Source organism: Pan troglodytes, chromosome 13, assembly GCF_028858775.2.
Source record: "Pan troglodytes isolate AG18354 chromosome 13, NHGRI_mPanTro3-v2.0_pri, whole genome shotgun sequence".
Lineage (NCBI taxonomy): Eukaryota > Metazoa > Chordata > Mammalia > Primates > Hominidae > Pan > Pan troglodytes.
The window spans coordinates 71000951-71021222 of NC_072411.2; the positions used below are offsets into that span (position 1 = coordinate 71000951).

The following is a 20272-nucleotide window of genomic DNA, read 5'->3' on the forward strand; positions in this document are numbered from 1 at the left end:
TAAAAATCTCCTGACTTAAGAAAAAAAATCTTGAATAACAGTTATAAATATAGACAAACACTCCTGGGCAGAATTCTTCTTAATACAGACTTGTAACATCAGAGGAGCAGTTTTATTGAAACTCTTAAACCAAGATGAAAGACTAAAGTGTGTAGCCTCACTAATAGCATACTCCAAAAATATATTTTGAAAGTAAACAGCTTTATATTGATCCAGGGAAAAATAAATAGCTCTTAATTAGGAAAATTGTTTTAAGTGCTAAAAAATTACATTTCTTACTTCATCTAGTTATGGAATGATTTGACTTCAGATGGGTTACTCTGGGAGCAGAAGTGTTTGTAATTCAATTGGAGCTCAGTAGATTAAAGAGTGGAGCTAAAGGCATGAATATGACCTTCATGTAAGACAGTGTTTCATACCACAGTTAACTTGGAGCAGAGGACCACTAAACACAGATTTTTTTTTTTTTAAAGAAGTCCCTTTTCTAAGCTCAATACACAACAATTTTAACCATAAAGCATCTCCATTGTAACCCTTATCCCCAATAAGATGAGAAGCTAAACAAAAAAACCACGAATTGGGGAGAGAAATGTCAATATAGCAACCAAGGATCACTTGCATGTTCATATTTGACAAGACCTGGCAGTCTACTTAGAGTTTCCTTGTTGTACCTGAGATATTCTCTGAGGATTAGGACTACAGAGGACTCCTCAGAATATTTGGAAAGCTTGAAATCTGCCCCATGGCTTGAGCTTACCTTAAACTATCCTGGTAGCTCCCTCTGCTAAAGGTCCTCGCAAGCATGTGATCTTCAGTTGCATCTACTCAACACAGCAGGAGCAATTTTTTAGTATATACAATAAACAGAACCATATCCAAGTAGAATTCTTTACTATGTTTGCTTAGAATATAATTACTATGTCAAATGCCAAAACATTCTGTTAACTTTATTGCAATAAATAAAACTCAGGACTTGTCCTGCAGATTCTAATAAAAAATTTCAAAATACTCAGCAAGACTGAGTCATTTAAACCATACAATAGCTTGTTACCTCTACAGAAACAGGTTTTTTTTTAAGCATAAATCATAAAAAGTTTAAGAGAAGTCCATCAGAAGTAGCAAAAAAAAAATGATAGAAACACTAAACTTTTCAAAAGTCTATTCAGAATAACCCTCATATGTTAAATGTATATAGTAGTTACACCTAATGGAGTGAAATGGTGGAGAAAGTTTAGAGTGGTTGGTTAATTTAGATTGGGGTAACCACCAAGTCTGAAAATTCAGACTGATAAAAAAGAAGATGCACTAGAACCTGAAGTATCTATCTACATTTGAAAATAAGTATTATACTTTCTTGTCATTGATTAATTCACTCAGCCAATAAGCATGAAGCTTCTACTGCGTGCGGAACACACTCTAGGAAGCCTCTTCTATTTGCACAGGGTTAAAAAAAAAAAAAAAAAAAAAGAGGAGATGGAATTGAAAGTTAGAAGCCTTGGTTTTAGTGCTGTAACTGGATCAGATAGCTTAGCTTCCTGAGCTTCAGTTGTTTCCTTTACCATCTATATAACGCCTGCCAGGGTTGTTGGGAGAACAGTGAGTATTGAAATACATAGAAAACCGTAAAGCACTATAGACATTAACTATTTAATATAACATACAAGTATAGGGAAAAAGCACTTGCCCTTTATGTCCTCTTCATTAAGAGCTTGATTTCCCTGGCTTTGCAAAGTCACTAGAGTGAAGTAAACACCTTTCCTTTCCAGTAATTCTTCATGGGTCCCTCTTTCCACTGCAGTGCCATGTTCAAAACCAATGATGGTATCTGCAGCTCTGACCGTAGACAAGCGATGAGCAACTGAAATAATTGTGTGCCCATGCTGAATCTGTAAGAATGTACAGTGCACCATTAAACAAAACTGGGAGACAGAGCTGACACTGACCTTTGGATCATTTCAGAATCCATAGGAAAGTTAGATCCTTGGTCCCTGGGAATATTCTTAAATAGGCTGTGCAGACATTAGAAAAGACCAGCACATTTTCTTGCAGCCATAAACCCCAACACACACTGGCCCTGTTGCTGCCATTAATCAACAGCTAAAAACAATTTTTTAGGTAACTTAAAAAATATCATAAGCTAGTCTTAACAAGATTTAAACTTTTACATGTGTAGCTTTTGGAAACAAATTATAACTTTCTTCTGTTCAACTGTGAGGAAGATTGTAGTCAGCTAATATTTTCTAAACAATCAGACTAGATGCATGAACCCATGTAGTATCAACTACTCCCATCCCTCCCACCCCACAAGGAGCTGCCTTTCCTGCAGCAGCACAAGCATTTCCACATGGACCTGTAAAATGGACTAAGACTTCCACAAACCTTACTCAGCGCTTCTTGCACCATGGCTTCACTCTCATTGTCCAGAGCTGAGGTGGCCATGTCCAAAAGCAGAATCTTGGGATTTCGGATGAGGGCTCTGGCGATGGCTACCCTTTGTTTCTGGCCACCACTCATCTGGCCTCCTCCTTCTCCAACAAGGGTGTCAAATTGCTAGATGGAAGATGACACCAGTCATGAAGGGAAAAGAATTTGATGGCTTCTGACAGTGATCCACTACAATGTCCTTTCTGTCATAGTTTTCTTCTCAAGCGCGAATTTTCACTGCTCCGACTTCCACTGAAAGAAATATCCCTTCCCCAGATGGGTTATTGTCTAATCAATATTTATGTGTGAAATAAAGGAATTGATTTATGCTTTTATTCCAGGGTTTACTGGGCTGTGTAAATATTCCTCTTTAGCTCAACTTCAAATAAGATTTTTCAACCAAAATAAAAATTGGTCACGGTCCTAAATATCTATCTCAGAGGATTAAAGCACGGAGCAAATCTGTGTCTCTTTTCTCCTGTTAGACAACACAGCAAAATATAACGCAAAGGCTGTTTTTACATTACGAATAAAAGGTCAAACTAGCTTTATAAGGATTATCATTGACAAAAGATGGTTACTGATTATCTCACAGGCCTAGCACAACATTGGAATCTAATAATTAGGTGTTAGCGGTCAGACACTTATCTTGCTTATTACTAACCAACATGAATTGAGCCCCTACCATGAATAAAGCATGGTTCTGAGCTTTTTACACATAACATCTCTTTTAGTTCTCATAGGTACCTTATGAGGCAGGTGCTGCTATTTGCAACTGATGAATAAGGAAACACTGGGCCCAAAGTAACTTGAGAAAGTTTGTAAAGCTTGTAAATAGAGAAGCTGGGATTTGTATCAAGGCAATCTGATTCTAAAGCTTTATACTCTTTAACTACTAGGCTATATCATAGCCACAGCTGCAATCCTATTCATAAAGAGAATTTAGAAGGCTGAAAGGGAAGTGTTCAAGATCTCTGACTCTTCTGAAGGCAGATCACCTCAGTATGAACCTTGTCTTTCCCATTTACTTGCTGTATAATCTTGAGCAAGCTATTTGACCTCTTAGAACCTCAGTTTTCTATCTTTAGATGGAGCTAATAATATTAGCTGCTTAACAGGGTTGTTGTGAGGGTTTAATGAGTTAATAGGTGTGAAGTGCTTAGAACAGTGCCTGGTATGTAGTAAGAACCATATAAGTGTTAACCCTTTATAATAACTCTTCTTTGACTTAGCAGGCCATCGGTGGCAAAATCCATTGAAGTATAATGCTGAGGAGTTGGTTTTTGTAGTTGTTGTTGCTTAGAATGGAGATATACAAAGAATTGTTTTTGACACAATATTAGCTGCCTAAGCACAAGAAAATTATGAGTAGCTGTCATGAGATTATTGTGCAAGTTATTGCCACATGACATTTAGCATCTGCTTAGACAAATGCTTAATAAAAGGAATAAGGACATTGGATCTATGTCAAAGGAGTTTTAAAAAAGATAGTTCCCCAGTTTGGTAGATGTTTAATATATTACCAACAAAGTGAGCTTTTCAAAAGAAAACCTCCTTTTTTGATAGATTTGAACACATAAACAATGTGTTTTCAGATGAAAGGAAACACTCATGGTACTTTTTCAGGCATGAAACTAAAACATGGCTTAAGAATTTAATGACTTGGGAATCATACGAAAAGAAATGTGTATAATTGTGCAACCTTTTTTCCTTCTATGACCTCTTGGTTTCTCCCAGGAATGTATGGCTAGGGGTACCTGTGGCAGGTCCATGATGAAGTTGTAGGCATTGGCCTCCTTGGCAGCTTGGACTATGTCTTCCATTGTTGCATCTTCTCTGCCATAGCGAATATTTTCTGCAATGGTGGTGGAGAACAGAACTGGCTCTTGCTCCACTATCCCAATCTGATCTCTAAGCCACTGAATGTTAAGAGAGCGAATGTCATGGCCATCCACGGTCACCTAGAGAGCATGGGCACAACATCACAACTTTTGGAATCTTTCAGGTTCTGAATCATAATATTATGTCATACTTGACCAATGGGCAGAAAAAATAGAGGCCAATAAGATTCTAATGGAAACAATTCCTCTTGAAATGTGGTTCTTTATATAAGGATGATAACATGTAATTGAAATCAAGTACAGCTGCAGAACAATTCATTGTAGAAACATAAATGATGTAAATAAAGTTCACTTAATTTAACACCATTGGCCCAGGAATGGACAAATTTTTGATTCCAGTAAAGAGTAGAGTCAGTTATTCACTATGTTTTAAATATTTTTATATCTTTTGACTTTTGACAAAAATGGACTCAAAAGATATAATAAAAATAAACAATGATCCCTATCTTGTATATATGATTTATAGTAAGTCTTACTTTCTGGCCAGATTCATCAAATAACACTTTGCTGTTAAAAAGCAAGTGAAACTATCAGTGGGAGCAAATAAAAATCACTATTAGTAAAAATGTAAAAATCTTACATCAAGAAACTATGATTTCTATATATTCAGAGTGCAGTTATGGTGGTAGGTAGTAAAGAATACCCAATCAGAGATGAGATGTCTGTGAAAAAGGAAAACTCTGTTATGTTTGCCATGCCTGTGTAATATTATATGCATGATAGAGAACTCATTTTGTTGAAGCCATTAAATAGTTAAACGATTCCATCTCAAGGCATCAAGGAGATGCTGACAAGAATAATTTTGAGACAGAGTGAAAGGAGCATGGGCTTTGGAACCCAGCATACCTGGATTCAATCCTGACTTGGTCATTTACCTGATGAATGACCCTAGACAAGTTTCCATCTCTCTGACTCTCTGCTTCCTTGTTTGTCAAATGGGCCTATGTACCTTTGGGGGTCATTGTGACAATAAGTAATCATTTTAATAAAGTATCTGACACATAATATGTGATAAATAAATGGCAATTACTAATACTCATTTTTCTTAGTTTCTTAGGACTGCTCTCTCTTAATTTCAAGCCCTGTTATTATTCCTATATTTAGTGTCTGGAGAACTTAAGGACACAATAATATTTTCGTTATAATACAAAGAAAAAAGTGGAATAGACAGTTCACTGAAGAGGCAGCAATAGCATTTTAAATGTACAGTTATGCATAGCTAAGCGATGGGGATACGTTCTGAGAAATGTGTCCTTAGGCGGTTTCATCATTGGCAAACATCACAGTGTAGTTACACAAATTTAGATGATATATATATATATATATATATATATATATATATATATATATATGTATTTCCAAATGTCTTGGCACCATTACTAAATATCAATCATTTCTCTTAACTTGATCTGCAATGCCAACATCAAGTGACATATATCAGATTTCTATATATGTTCCATTATAATCTTATGGAACCACCATCATATATGAAATCAATCACTGACTGAAATGTTGCTATGCCACATCTGACTGTATCTGCACATTCAGTTACATTATACAGTGAATGGAATTGACTGGTTATTCATTGAACACTGTTACCATGTAGGAAGCGTGTCCCGTCAATTCAGTAACAAATCATTAAGTTAACTATGCATGCCAGGACAGTCTCAATGTATGCTACACCTTTCTGTTTGATCAATATACTGCCATTTGCACTTTACTGTCCCCGTGTATTGAGGAGTTTCTGGAAGACACCCACCATTCCTTCACAGGGGTCATAGAATCGCTGAATGAGTTGCAGTGCTGTACTTTTGCCAGCTCCACTGGGTCCTACCAGAGCTGTCATTTCCCCTGGTTTAATGACCATATTGAGGTCATTGAGAATCTGGAGAAGAAAGAAAACAGCAAAGTTCAGATTGTCACTGTTTACCAAATCAAACAATTAGGCTACAGGTGCAGATGCTTTGTGTTGATACTCGGTGTCTGTGTGTGCGTTTATGTATGCCCCCAAAGCAACGTCCACTGAAATCCATCAACAACCAGTAAAAGAAAACATTGGCAAGGATGAGGTTTTGGCATTTAGCACGTTACTTAATTATTTAACTGAGAGCCATGACCAAGAAATAAAATGATGCACATTAACACAGGTGAAGTAAATAAGACATGTTAACTTTTAAAATTATGTCCCAAAATCTAATTTAAAATACTCCTGACATACTAGGATAAGGAGACTATGCCAATTAGTTAAAGAAAAAAAACCCATTAAGTTAGAAATATAGTACTAATTTACTGATCATGGATTAACAGTAAGGAAATTTGCAGATTTTAAGCCGTCCGTCATGTGTATGGTGTATGAACATACCATTTGAATAAACTTACTTAATAAATATACACGGCGTGTTTGCTAGGTAGAGGCTGAATGCTGGCTAGTAGGTCTTGCGAGGAAAGAATGAGAAGCTAATTCATAACTATCTGTCAAATATTTTCACCAATTAAGAGGTGATTTTTGTACTGATTATGGAAAATGTGGTTTGGGGTCCTCTGTGTCACAAAACCTCAGGCCTTTCATTTCACACTAGGAGTCAAACTTGCAAATACATTTTCACTTACTGGCCTGTATTGGACTGTAAGCTCCCAGAGCAAGCAGGCATCAAATGTGCTTTTTTATCATTATAGCACCAGTACAATGTGGCACACAGAGGGTTAAAAACATACTCGTACTATGAATAAATACATATAGGTTTAAGTAAGAAGATTTTATTTCACTATTAAAAGTAATGGCAAAAACCGCAATCACTTTCCACCAACGTAATATAAGTTTCAGCTATTCATTCAAAAACATTTACGAGTGTGTATTACTTTGTAATTTATAGCTTACAAAGCACCTTTACATATGTTATAACATTTGATGTTTAGGTACATATGTAATAGATAATAAAAATATACTTTAAGTATGTAATCAGAATATATATTTACTTATGTTTTATATATTTATGTATATAATGAAGGTAAATAGAGATATACACTTATATTTGTACATTTGTTATATGTATTTATAGATATATTTATATTTACCTACATACTGATAATGTAGGTATGTATATATAGATATAAAATATATATAAATATATAAATATTTAAATATTTATAGATAAATATATAAATATATAAATATTTAAATATCTATAGATAAATATATAAATATATATTTATAGATATAAATATATAAATATTTAAATATATATAGATAAATATATAAATATTTAAATATATATATTTATAGATAAATATATAAATATATATATTTAAATATTTATAGATAAATATATAAATATATAAATATTTATATATTTATAGATAAATATATAAATATATAAATATTTAAATATTTATAGATAAATATATAAATATTTAAATATTTAAATATTTATATATAAATATTTAAATATTTATAGATAAATATATAAATATTTATAGATAAATATATAAATAGATAAATATTTAAATATTTATAGATAAATATATAAATAGATAAATATTTAAATATTTATAGATAAATATATAGATAAATATTTAAATATTTATAAATATATAAATAGATAAATATTTAAATATTTATAGATAAATATATAAATAGATAAATATTTAAATATTTATAGATAAATATATAAATAGATAAATATTTAAATATTTATAGATAAATATATAAATAGATAAATATTTAAATATTTATAGATAAATATATAAATAGATAAATATTTAAATATTTATAGATAAATATATAAATAGATAAATATTTAAATATTTATAGATAAATATATAAATAGATAAATATTTAAATATTTATAGATAAATATATAAATAGATAAATATTTAAATATTTATAGATAAATATATAAATAGATAAATATTTAAATATTTATAGATAAATATATAAATAGATAAATATTTAAATATTTATAGATAAATATATAAATAGATAAATATTTATAGATAAATATATAAATAGATAAATATTTATAGATAAATATATAAATAGATAAATATTTATAGATAAATATATAAATAGATAAATATTTATAGATAAATATATAAATAGATAAATATTTATAGATAAATATATAAATAGATAAATATCTATATATTTATAGATAAATATATAAATTTATATATATATATTTTTTGAACTCTCTTTTTTCCCAGCTTTATTGAAGTGTTACTGACAAAAAATGTTTACATTTATGGCGAACAACATGAAGTTTTGATATACGTATACATTGTGAAATAATTACCACAATCAAGCCAATTAACACATCTACCACCTCACATACCTGTCATGTTTTGTGGAAGGAACATTTAAGATCTACTCTCTTAGCAATTCTTTTTTTTTTTTAATTATACTTAAAGTTTTAGGGTACATGTGCACACTGTGCAGGTTAGTTACATATGTATACATGTGCCATGCTGGTGCGCTGCACCCACTAACTCGTCATCTAGCATTAGGTATATCTCCCAATGCTATGCCTCCCCCCTCCCCCCTCCCCACCACAGTCCCCAGAGTGTGATATTCCCCTTCCTGTGTCCATGTGATCTCATTGTTCAATTCCCACCTATGAGTGAGAATATGCGGTGTTTGGTTTTTTGTTCTTGCGATAGTTTACTGAGAATGATGGTTTCCAGTTTCATCCATGTCCCTACAAAGGACATGAACTCATCATTTTTTATGGCTGCATAGTATTCCATGGTGTATATGTGCCACATTTTCTTAATCCAGTCTATCATTGTTGGACATTTGGGTTGGTTCCAAGTCTTTGCTATTGTGAATAATGCCGCAATAAACATACGTGTGCATGTGTCTTTATAGCAGCATGATTTATAGTCATTTGGGTATATACCCAGTAATGGGATGGCTGGGTCAAATGGTATTTCTAGTTCTAGATCCCTGAGGAATCACCACACTGACTTCCACAATGGTTGAAGTAGTTTACAGTCCCACCAACAGTGTAAAAGTGTTCCTATTTCTCCACATCCTCTCCAGCACCTGTTGTTTCCTGACTTTTGAATGATTGCCATTCTAACTGTTGTGAGATGATATCTCATAGTGGTTTTGATTTGCATTTCTCTGATGGCCAGTGATGATGAGCATTTTTTCATGTGTTTTTTGGCTGCATAAATGTCTTCTTTTGAGAAGTGTCTGTTCATGTCCCTCGCCCACTTTTTGATGGGGTTGTTTGTTTTTTTCTTGTAAATTTGTTGGAGTTCATTGTAGATTCTGGATATTAGCCCTTTGTCAGATGAGTAGGTTGCGAAAATTTTCTCCCATGCTGTAGGTTGCCTGTTCACTCTGATGGTAGTTTCTTTTGCTGTGCAGAAGCTCTTTAGTTTAATTAGATCCCATTTGTCAATTTTGGCTTTTGTTGCCATTGCTTTTGGTGTTTTGGACATGAAGTCCTTGCCCACGCCTATGTCCTGAATGGTAATGCCTAGGTTTTCTTCTAGGGTTTTTATGGTTTTAGGTCTAATGTTTAAATCTTTAATCCATCTTGAATTGATTTTTGTATAAGGTGTAAGGAAGGGATCCAGTTTCAGCTTTCTACATATGGCTAGCCAGTTTTCCCAGCACCATTTATTAAATAGGGAATCCTTTCCCCATTGCTTGTTTTTCTCAGGTTTGTCAAAGATCAGATAGTTGTAGGTAAGTGGCGTTATTTCTGAGGGCTCTGTTCTGTTCCATTGATCTATATCTCTGTTTTGGTACCAGTACCATGCTGTTTTGGTTACTGTAGCCTTGTAGTATAGTTTGAAGTCAGGTAGTGTGACGCCTCCAGCTTTGTTCTTTTGGCTTAGGATTGACTTGGCGATGTGGGCTCTTTTTTGGTTCCATATGAACTTTAAAGTAGTTTTTTCGAATTCTGTGAAGAAAGTCATTGGTAGCTTGATGGGGATGGCATTGAATCTGTAAATTACCTTGGGCAGTATGGCCATTTTCACGATATTGATTCTTCCTACCCATGAGCATGGAATGTTCTTCCATTTGTTTGTATCCTCTTTTATTTCCTTGAGCAGTGGTTTGTAGTTCTCCTTCAAGAGGTCCTTCACATCCCTTGTAAGTTGGATTCCTAGGTATTTTATTCTCTTTGAAGCAATTGTGAATGGGAGTTCACTCATGATTTGGCTCTCTGTTTGTCTGTTGTTGGTGTATAGGAATGCTTGTGATTTTTGTACATTGATTTTGTATCCTGAGACTTTGCTGAAGTTGCTTATCAGCTTAAGGAGATTTTGGGCTGAGACGATGGGGTTTTCTAGATAAACAATCATGTCGTCTGCAAACAGGGACAATTTGACTTCCTCTTTTCCTAATTGAATACCCTTTATTTCCTTCTCCTGCCTGATTGCCCTGGCCAGAACTTCCAACACTATGTTGAATAGGAGCGGTGAGAGAGGGCATCCCTGTCTTGTGCCAGTTTTCAAAGGGAATGCTTCCAGTTTTTGCCCATTCAGTATGATATTGGCTGTGGGTTTGTCATAGATAGCTCTTATTATTTTGAAATACGTCCCATCAATGCCTAATTTATTGAGAGTTTTTAGCATGAAGGGTTGTTGAATTTTGTCAAAGGCTTTTTCTGCATCTATTGAGATAATCATGTGGTTTTTGTCTTTGGTTCTGTTTATATGCTGGATTACATTTATTGATTTGCGTATATTGAACCAGCCTTGCATCCCAGGGATGAAGCCCACTTGATCATGGTGGATAAGCTTTTTGATGTGCTGCTGGATTCGGTTTGCCAGTATTTTATTGAGGATTTTTGCATCAATGTTCATCAAGGATATTGGTCTAAAATTCTCTTTTTTGGTTGTGTCTCTGCCCGGCTTTGGTATCAGAATGATGCTGGCCTCATAAAATGAGTTAGGGAGGATTCCCTCTTTTTCTATTGATTGGAATATTAAATATATAAATTTAAATTTATATTTAAATATTTACAGATAAATATATAAATATTTTTATATTTAAATATTTACAGATAAATATATAAATATTTTTATATTTAAATATTTACAGATAAATATATAAATATTTTTATATTTAAATATTTACAGATAAATATATAAATATTTAAATATTTTTATATTTAAAATATTTATAGATAAATATATAAATATTTACATATCATATATTTATGTATTATATATTACAAATATTATATAAATATTTACCTGCACTATATATGTTTACCTTCTCTCTGTATATATTCATATATTCAAAGAGAGAATGATATATATATCATATATATCACAGATATGTGATATATATATCACAGATATGTGATATATATATCACATATATATCATATATATCACATATATATATGATAGGTATGTGGTGTCAGAATTAAGTTAGGCTAACAAAATGGGATTTAGTTCTGTGCAGATAACAGAAATATTATTAAGAGAGAGTGGCTAGAGATACTCTGTTGAAAATGAGGAATAAGTCTAATTTCAAAGCCAATTTATTCAGGGGTAGTAGATCCTAATTTTCTTGTAGAGTAAATTGCCTGTAAAGATAATTTAAAGGCAGGAAATAATTTTTTTCACCATGTGCCCTGAACAAGACACGTGAGCATAATATCACAAGGATACCTTCCTATAAGGGCTGATGCAGTGACCTAGTGAATTTACAGATGGGAAGTAAAAACCTACACAATGGCAGCTTTCCTTTGCCACTTCATACCCTATACTCAGTGTCTTCCACTTTCGGCAGTCTCTGCGAAGGTTGGGAAGAACCTGTGCTTCTTGATTGTTCTAATTGCCTTGTCATTTATCTAGCACTTGCATGGAAAGACAGGACCTGCCACTCATTTCAACAGAGCATCATACAGTTCATTTAGCCTGAATGTACTGCCAGACTGTGTCCCAACCAGGGGATTTGCACATTATATTTATCACAAAGGAATGTGGTCTGTTGCCTGAGATAAGCCAACACCCGAGGATACTTTCAGAGAAAGACACCTCCATTCCTTATTCCTGGAAACAGAGTCAGGCTTCAGAAAATGAGCAATTTGTGGTTATGCAAATAAATCATCGAAGAAGAAAACATTTACTGTTCTGGGGAAAAGACCAGCACTCACCTTCACCTCTGGTCTGGAAGGATAGTGGAAGGTCACATTATGGAATTCAATTTCACCCTTGATTCGATCCAACTTGTAACCATCTTCTGACATGCAGTCAATGATGGGTTTCTGGAGTGAAATACAAAAGGGACACAGTGTAAACTCAAATTAAGACGCACAACTCAATTCAAATTGTAAATTCAAATAAACATCTTTGGCGTATCTCTGCAATGTTTTATCTGGTTGTTGCTCTGTTTTATGAGTAAATTCAAATGAAGATGTATACATTTATTGTGCCTCTTAGTTTGCATGTATCTTAATTTGAATTTACTTAGAACAACAACCAGATAAAACATTGCAGAGATACGCCAAAGATGTTTACACGTTAAACGTTTATTAATAATAGTGAGAATAATCACTACTTCTTGAGATATTACTGAGATATTATATATTAACATAATACATATTTAATTAATTTATTTAATTGCTATTATTTATCATGTTATTACTGAGATATTATATAATATGTGCAATTATATAATAATACATATATAATACATAATATGTTGTATTAATATTATAAATGTATAATATATGTTAACAATATTATTATATATTATATATTACTATATTACTAAGATAATATAGGAGACAATGTACTAGGTGTTTTTATACTTTTATTTACATAATTGTCACCATCACCAAACTAGACTGGTGATATGCCCATTTTCAGTTGAAGAAGCAGAGGAATTGCAGAAAGATTAAGTTTCTAAGACCAGGTAACTAGTCAACCAATCTGGGGTCCGAGGGTATTCTTTTGAGTATCCATGGTAGATGATGATTAAAACTGAGTGTTCCTAAATGATGTGTTCAAATGTTACCAACTTTCAATTGTTGTCCTGAATTTCACTTCTTTTGCTAGCAACAAGCCCAATCTAGAATTTAACCACTCTGGTTAATCAGAGAAAAGTGAGGGCCTCTTCCTGCTACCAGAACACTCCAGCATCATCTTCTTCCCTTGCCCATAACTAGTGATGGAAATTCATCACTGTATTAGTCCATTTTCACACCGCTATAAAGAATACCTGAGACTGGATAATTTAGAAAGAAAAGAGTTTTAATTGATTCATAGTTCCAAATGGCTGGGGAGGCCTCAGGAAACTTACAACCATGGTTGAAGGCAAAGGGGAAGCAAAGCATGTCTGACATGGTGGCAGGAGAGAGCGCATAGGGGAAACTGCCACTTTAAAACCGTCAGATCTTATGAGAACTCCCTCACTATCACAAGAACAGCATGGGGGAAAATGCTCCTATGATCCAATGACTTCCCACCAGGTCTGTCCCTCGACACATGGGGATTACAGTTCAAGATAAGATTTGGGTGGGGACATAAAGCCAAACCATATCAATCACTTTAGCTCTATTGAGGAGTATAATGCAATCTACCTCCTTATTGGGTTGCTAATAAAGGTAAGAAATAATTTTTAAATGCCTTAATTTTTTAGTTTCATGGCACTTTTAGAGTCATCATCTTATTTGAGCATATAACAATCTTAAGAAAGAGGTAGAATTTGAATAAATCGACTTTTTTTTTTTTTTTCACAGATAGGGTTTCACTCTGTCACCCAGGCCAGAGTGCAGTAGTGTGATCATAGCTCACTGTATCTTCAAACTCCTGGGCTTAGGCCATCCTCCCGTATCAACCTCCTGACTAGCTGGGACTATAGGCATGTGCCACCACACCCGGCTACTTTTTAAATTTTTTGTAGAGACAGGGTTGCCCAGGCTTGTCTCAAACTCCTAGGCTCAAGCTATCCTCCCGACTTGGCCTCCCAAAGTGCTGGGATTACAGGTGTGAGCCACCATGCCTGGCCATCGATGAACATTTTTATGTGGTTTTCAACAATCTCTCTGTACTCCAATATATGAAACCCCAAATTATAAAACAGATAAAGCAATGAGTCACTTCCTTAGTAGGTTACAATTTCACTGTTTGGCGAAAGAGTATCAAACAGCGGACAGTGAACCAAACAGGTTCAGGGAACCCACAAATCACCTCTGGATTTCCAGGGCTTGCTTTGGACTCAGCTCAGGGCATTTTTTTTTAAAGAGAAAGAACAACAGATTGCCAACTTCCCCTTCTGTTCTTGGTTTTCTGTTTGTTTGTTTTTTGAGACACGTTCTCACTCTGTTGCCCAGGCTGGAGTGCAGTGGCGCAATGATGGCTCACTGCAGCCTCGGCCACCCTGGGCTCAGGTGATCCTCCCACCTCAGCCTCTTGAATAGCTGGGACTACAGGCACATGCCATCTTGATTGGCTAATTTTTGTGTTCTTAGTAAAGACAGGTTTTCACCATGTTTCCCAGGCTGGTCTTGAACTCCTGGGCTCAGGCGACGCGCCCACCTTGGCCTCCCAAAGTATTGGGATTACAGGCAAGAGCCACCATGCCTGGCCTGTTCTTGGATTTTGACTCCCTAGCTTGGCCTCCAGTGTGCTTCCATAGACTAACCAGTAAAATCCCTTTTTGCCATATTTAGAAGATAAGTGAATTTTATGGACATGGTCTTGAAGTCCTGCATGGTAGGCCCTTCCCATGCCCCCAGCCTCTGCCCCTTGTTCACTCTATTCAGTTGCACTGGGCTTGTTTCAGCTTCTTTAAATCAGCAGCCTTTTCCAACCTGGGGGCCTCTCTTCCATGAATGCCCTCCCTGCTCTTACTTCCCATGCCCCACCCCCTCCAATCCCCATTTGTATGGCTGACTCTTCTTCAGTTCTCCACTCAAATGCTACCTCCTCAGAGATACTGTCACCACCACCCAATTTAAAGACTCCTTCTCCCACCCCAGTCGCTTTCACATTGCCCTATTTTATTTCCTTTATTTACTTACCACTCTCTGCTATTGTCTTATCTTTGAATGTGCATACTTCTTTACTGCCTGTCCTCTCCCAGCATGAGTAAATAACAGGGGTCTTACTTGTTCTAGTTCCCTGTTGCATTCACTCCCTTGAGGCAGGAGAATCGCTTGAACCTGGGAGGAGGGGGTTGCAGTGAGCCGAGATTGTGCCACTGCACTCCAGCCTGGGCAACAAGAGCGAAACTCCATCTCAAAAAAAAAAAAAAAAAAAAAAAAAGGATTGGCACCAGCACATGATAGCATTTAATAAGTGTTGCTGAATTAAGGGCCTTGTGATAGCTTCTTATATTTTTAACTTTAAGGTAAATTCTTCAGGAGTTCATTCTGTGCCCCACCCCCCAGCCCCCACCTGTTAATGGCCTTTACTTTTGGCTTATACATACCCTGTCTATTGTCTCAAAAATGCTGGTGGCTGCTGCACGTCCAGTTGCAAAGGCTTCCAAACAAGGAGAGGCATTGCCAAGATTTAAAGCGCCTACTATGACACTGAGGAAAATCTGAAATGAAAAGAGAGAGATTTTTCATGTGTTTTTGTTAATGTGTAAATAGTAAGTACTATCATTTGGGTCTTCCATGTTAACTCAGAGAGTTATCAGAAATTCTCTTCCGTGGGTTCAAAAGCTAGCTCTTTGGCTGTTTGGAAATACCCAAAATAATTTTTGTTCTGTAAAGCATCTCCAATTTTTCCACTGTTATGATTTAAAAGACCACTTTATTTTTTACTGAATATTACTCTTCTACAAAGTAGAACTGTTTTGAAATGAGTAAGAAGTCTAAGCAAGGTAGCTTGTAGACCCAAAGTGGACTTGAATAGTGATTTGATAATTGAATTCATTATATAATCAGCCTTATAGTGATTTTCTGGTTAAAGGGTTGCCAAAAACAATACAGACACTAAGATCAGCCTGACTATTCTAGAGGCTGGTACATGCAAAACCAACCTGCTACTGTTGTTACCGCTATACTAATGCTACTATTCTAGTAGTCACTGGGCTAACTACTGCAACTACTATGAATAACAGTAATAATAACAATAATAACAGGTATGTTTCTAAGTGTTTTATCTGTATTATTTCATTTTATCCTTACAACAGAAGAGTGAACAGACCGGTATGGAGGCTCCCAATTTGCACTAGGTTACAACATGTCATAAGTAGTTGAGCAGAATTTGAATCCAGGCTTTTGACTGCCATTCTACCTAGCTCCCAGACTCACCTGTTGCTGGCTATATGCAGGTGGAGTGGTCAGGTTCCTGTGCAGACTTGGGGCAGCTGTTCTTTGACTCACCAATGCAGTCATCTCATTACCTTAGGGGAAGGCTACCTGATCATGGCCAGATGTTCCTACCAAATAGCACTCTGTTTTTATTATCAGCACTGTTTATAAAGGTGAGGAAGAGACAATGAGGCAAATCCTCAAGTTGGCCTCCAGAAGGAATACCAGTCTCCTCCTCTCTACCCTGTCAACCAAAGAATGGTCCTACTCTTGTAACTCGCATAGAGGATGTTTCATTGGCCACAGTCTATTGCCAAGCCAAAGAGTGGCCCTGCATGAATGTAGTCTTTTTCAGGTGATCAAATGTTCCTGGTCTGTGATGGTTTCTATAGGCCAGACCCTTCCCATTTGTTGTATCACATTGAGGCAAATTGCCCGAGTCTCTCCTGCTTCTCTTTCTTCCTTGTGGCTGGAGTGTCTGAACCATGGAAAGTGTCAGAGCCTCTCAGCCATGTCTCTCCCTCTTCAGTAACCTCTTCATTCCACACATTAGGATGATTAACAGGGCCAGGGCTGCCCTACATGGGTGGTGGGTTAGTCCACTCACGCTTTCTCCCTAGAATCCCAGCCTATGCATAGGGACAAAAATTATCTCTTCATCTCCTTGTCCTCAATTATGGCAGGTGGTTCCTCCCATAGGCAGATTATGTAATCTTTCAAGCCCCCATTTCTTCATCTGCAACACAGGGATAATGATAGCATATATTTCATAGGATTATTACAGGATCAAATGAGATAATGTGTGTAAAGATGATTAATCCAGTGCTAGTCACTTCAATGGTAGTAATGATGTTGGTGATGATGATGCTGACAGTGAAGAAAGTATTGAGGTCCCACACTTAGGAGGTGGTAAAGGAAGCAGATAGAACACTTCTTATGGTCCAATTTAGTTTAAGACCACACACATCAGAGGTCTTCCTACCTCAGCAAAGGAACCTTCCATTTGCCCTAGATCCGGGGCCAGCAAACATTTTCTGAAAAAGGGCCAAATAAATATTTTAGGCTTTTCAGGCCATATGGGCTCTGAAGTAATTACTCAGTTCTGCCATGTAGTATAAAAGCAGCCATAGACATATGTAAATAAGTGACTGTGGCTCTGTCCCAGTAAAATGTTATTTATAAAAACAGGCAGTGAGCTGGATTTGGCCTGTCGACCATAGTTTGCTGACTCCTGGCTGACTGGAGGCCTAAATTGAAGTTTGGGGTCCAACTCTTTGAACAGCTCTCTGGATGGGGAGGAGTGAGTGAGACAGGACAAAAGCACATTCCCAAATCATCACAGTAGCTAGCAACATACCAATAAGCCATCACTTGTCACTCAACATCATATTCTTTAGCCCTGTGAACAGCAGAAGTAGTGTAGACAGAGAGATGGGAAGGGAGACTGCTGTGGAACAATTAAGCTATGGGTGTGCTGGAGAAAAAGGGGTCCGTGGCCCCTGGGAAGACAGAGTCAGAGGCAGGAAAACAGTGGTTAATAGGTAGGTCTCAAAGTCAGGGACACCTGAGTTCAAATCCCTCTTAATATTTCTTGACTTCATGGCTTCAATTTCATTTTTAAGTGGTAGTATAATGACACCAATTACGGAATGAGATTGAGAGCATTACATGCAGTAATTTTATTACATAATACGTCACTCAGTGCTTGACACTTTGTATATACTGAATGAATGTCACGCTCCATTATGTGATTATTTTTATTAATGAATTCTGAAACTCAAGAAGGTCATGAAAGAACAACCTTCTGCACCATTCAGGTCCCCTTCATCTTTCCCTACCAGACCACAGAGTGCATTTTTTCTCTGTGCACAAGTGATACTAATTACAGTCACTTATGTGAACTACTTACCATTTATGCCCAATTACCATGCAGCCAGTAACGATTTTGTGTATCACAAAATGTACTGGATTAACCAAACCGTTAATTAGTTTTGTGGATTAAAACACTCAACTCAGCCCATGCACACTCAGCCTTCATAGTTTGCTGCTCAGAAGTTTGGCCAAGACCTGAGAGAGAGAGAGAGAGAGAGAGAGAGAGAGAGAGAGCGCGAGAGAGAGAGAGAGAGAGAGAAGAGAGAGAGAGCAAGGAATATAGTGTTAAAGGATGCATTTCATCTTCCCAAAGGAAATTTTCTCTTAAGATATAAGCAGAGGCTTACAGAAAGACGTTGGGAGTAACAGGTTAATAATTAGTTGATTAAAATGTTAGAGACCCATAGTATGCCATGTCTGCACATAGCAAGGACTCAAGAAATATTGGTTGAAAGAATAAATTATTTACAAAAGTAGAGTAGCTCACTGTACAATGGGAAGGAAATTTAAAGATGAGAGACATAAAATTGGATTCCTACTACAGAGAGTTACCAAAGGGATTTTTATTCAAGTGCTTCCAGTTGGAATTGTGTATTATTTGATTTTCAATTTACCAATTCACTTTTCCCTCTGAACCATTATTATTGTATACCTCTATCCCCTCCTTGTAGGCATGGAACAAAAGGAAAAATAAGTTTTCTCAATGCTTGTCTTCTTGCATAGCAAGTATGTATAAGCAGCTAGGACTAAAGCCAACTACTGATATCCCTATTTTGGTAAATGTCAAAGTTCTTAGGAGGAATTGGATCAATAAAGACAAGGGACTATAGTTAAAATCTGGACCTGCAATACTTCAGTGGCTTTTCCAATCTGTAAAAACTGTATCTAAGTTGTTAAGAAGTGGTTAAATTATAAAATTGGTAACACTTCCCATCCATACTATCTCTTTAAAGTTTACAAAACACGTTAACCTGTATTATCATATTTATTTTCTTTAACAAAGTTCAAAAGATGTCAGCTGTTCATGCTGCAAAGATAAACTGAATTGAAAAAGTTGTTCTTTGTGTATTATCATGTTCTTAATGAAATAAAGTCTGTGGTTTGGAATGATTATGGTTTGACCTCTGATAATCACTTCCATTTGCAAATCAAAATCCTACTCAATTTTCCCTGGCAATGTATTTATCTTAAAGCAGTAGATTTTGAATTTTAAGCTTTCAGCTAGCAAATTTCTGGTATACAAGGTTTTGATATTTTTCTTTGTTTGCTCTACCCGGAATCTGGAGCTAAAAAATTTTACTTAAGAATTTTATATAAAACTACTCCCTATTTACTTGCAGGGCAAATGAAACAAATATTTCATTTTTTGTTTCCCTGACCTCGTAGATTTTACTGTCTGAGGGTAGAAACGGGTGGGCACAAGTGTAAATAAATGCAAATATTCAATGTCACAAAAGTGCTTTGAAAAAAAAGTACAGCAGATCACAAAAGAGAATAAAAAATGGGTAAGTGTAAAAGGCCTGACTGGGAAAGTGGCATTTAGCTGAGAATTCAAACAATGATCAGAGTCCAACTGCAACAAGAGAGAGCCATAAGCTAAGGAGGAAAGGCCTTGGGAGAGGGAGCAGGATAAGAAGCCTTCCTGGACTCCAGCCACACCTGGTTATCCTGATATTCACTGTCAAGGTTCTCTGTCCTCTATAGCATGTCTCTATTTGTCTGTATTCATTTACATGGTTACTTATTTATTGCTTGTCTTCTCCATTAAACTGTAAATCCCATCAAGGCAAAAACAAAAACAAAAACAAAACCACATTTCCGTTGCTCACTGTTGAA

General features: G+C 35.7%; 1 protein-coding gene across 2 annotated transcripts in view; it reads right to left on the reverse strand.

The window, feature by feature from the left end:
• The window catches only part of ABCB11 (ATP binding cassette subfamily B member 11), a 113589-nt gene that overhangs the window by 47033 nt on the left and 46284 nt on the right, over positions 1-20272 (reverse strand). For both annotated transcript variants that reach the window (XM_526100.7, XM_009443642.4), the window contains 7 exons: positions 15733-15846; positions 12452-12562; positions 6085-6210; positions 4182-4385; positions 2380-2550; positions 1685-1886; positions 758-821 (listed from right to left, as the gene is read on the reverse strand). In XM_526100.7, the coding sequence (XP_526100.2) occupies positions 758-821; positions 1685-1886; positions 2380-2550; positions 4182-4385; positions 6085-6210; positions 12452-12562; positions 15733-15846 (992 nt within the window). The remainder of the gene's footprint in view (positions 1-757; positions 822-1684; positions 1887-2379; positions 2551-4181; positions 4386-6084; positions 6211-12451; positions 12563-15732; positions 15847-20272) is intronic.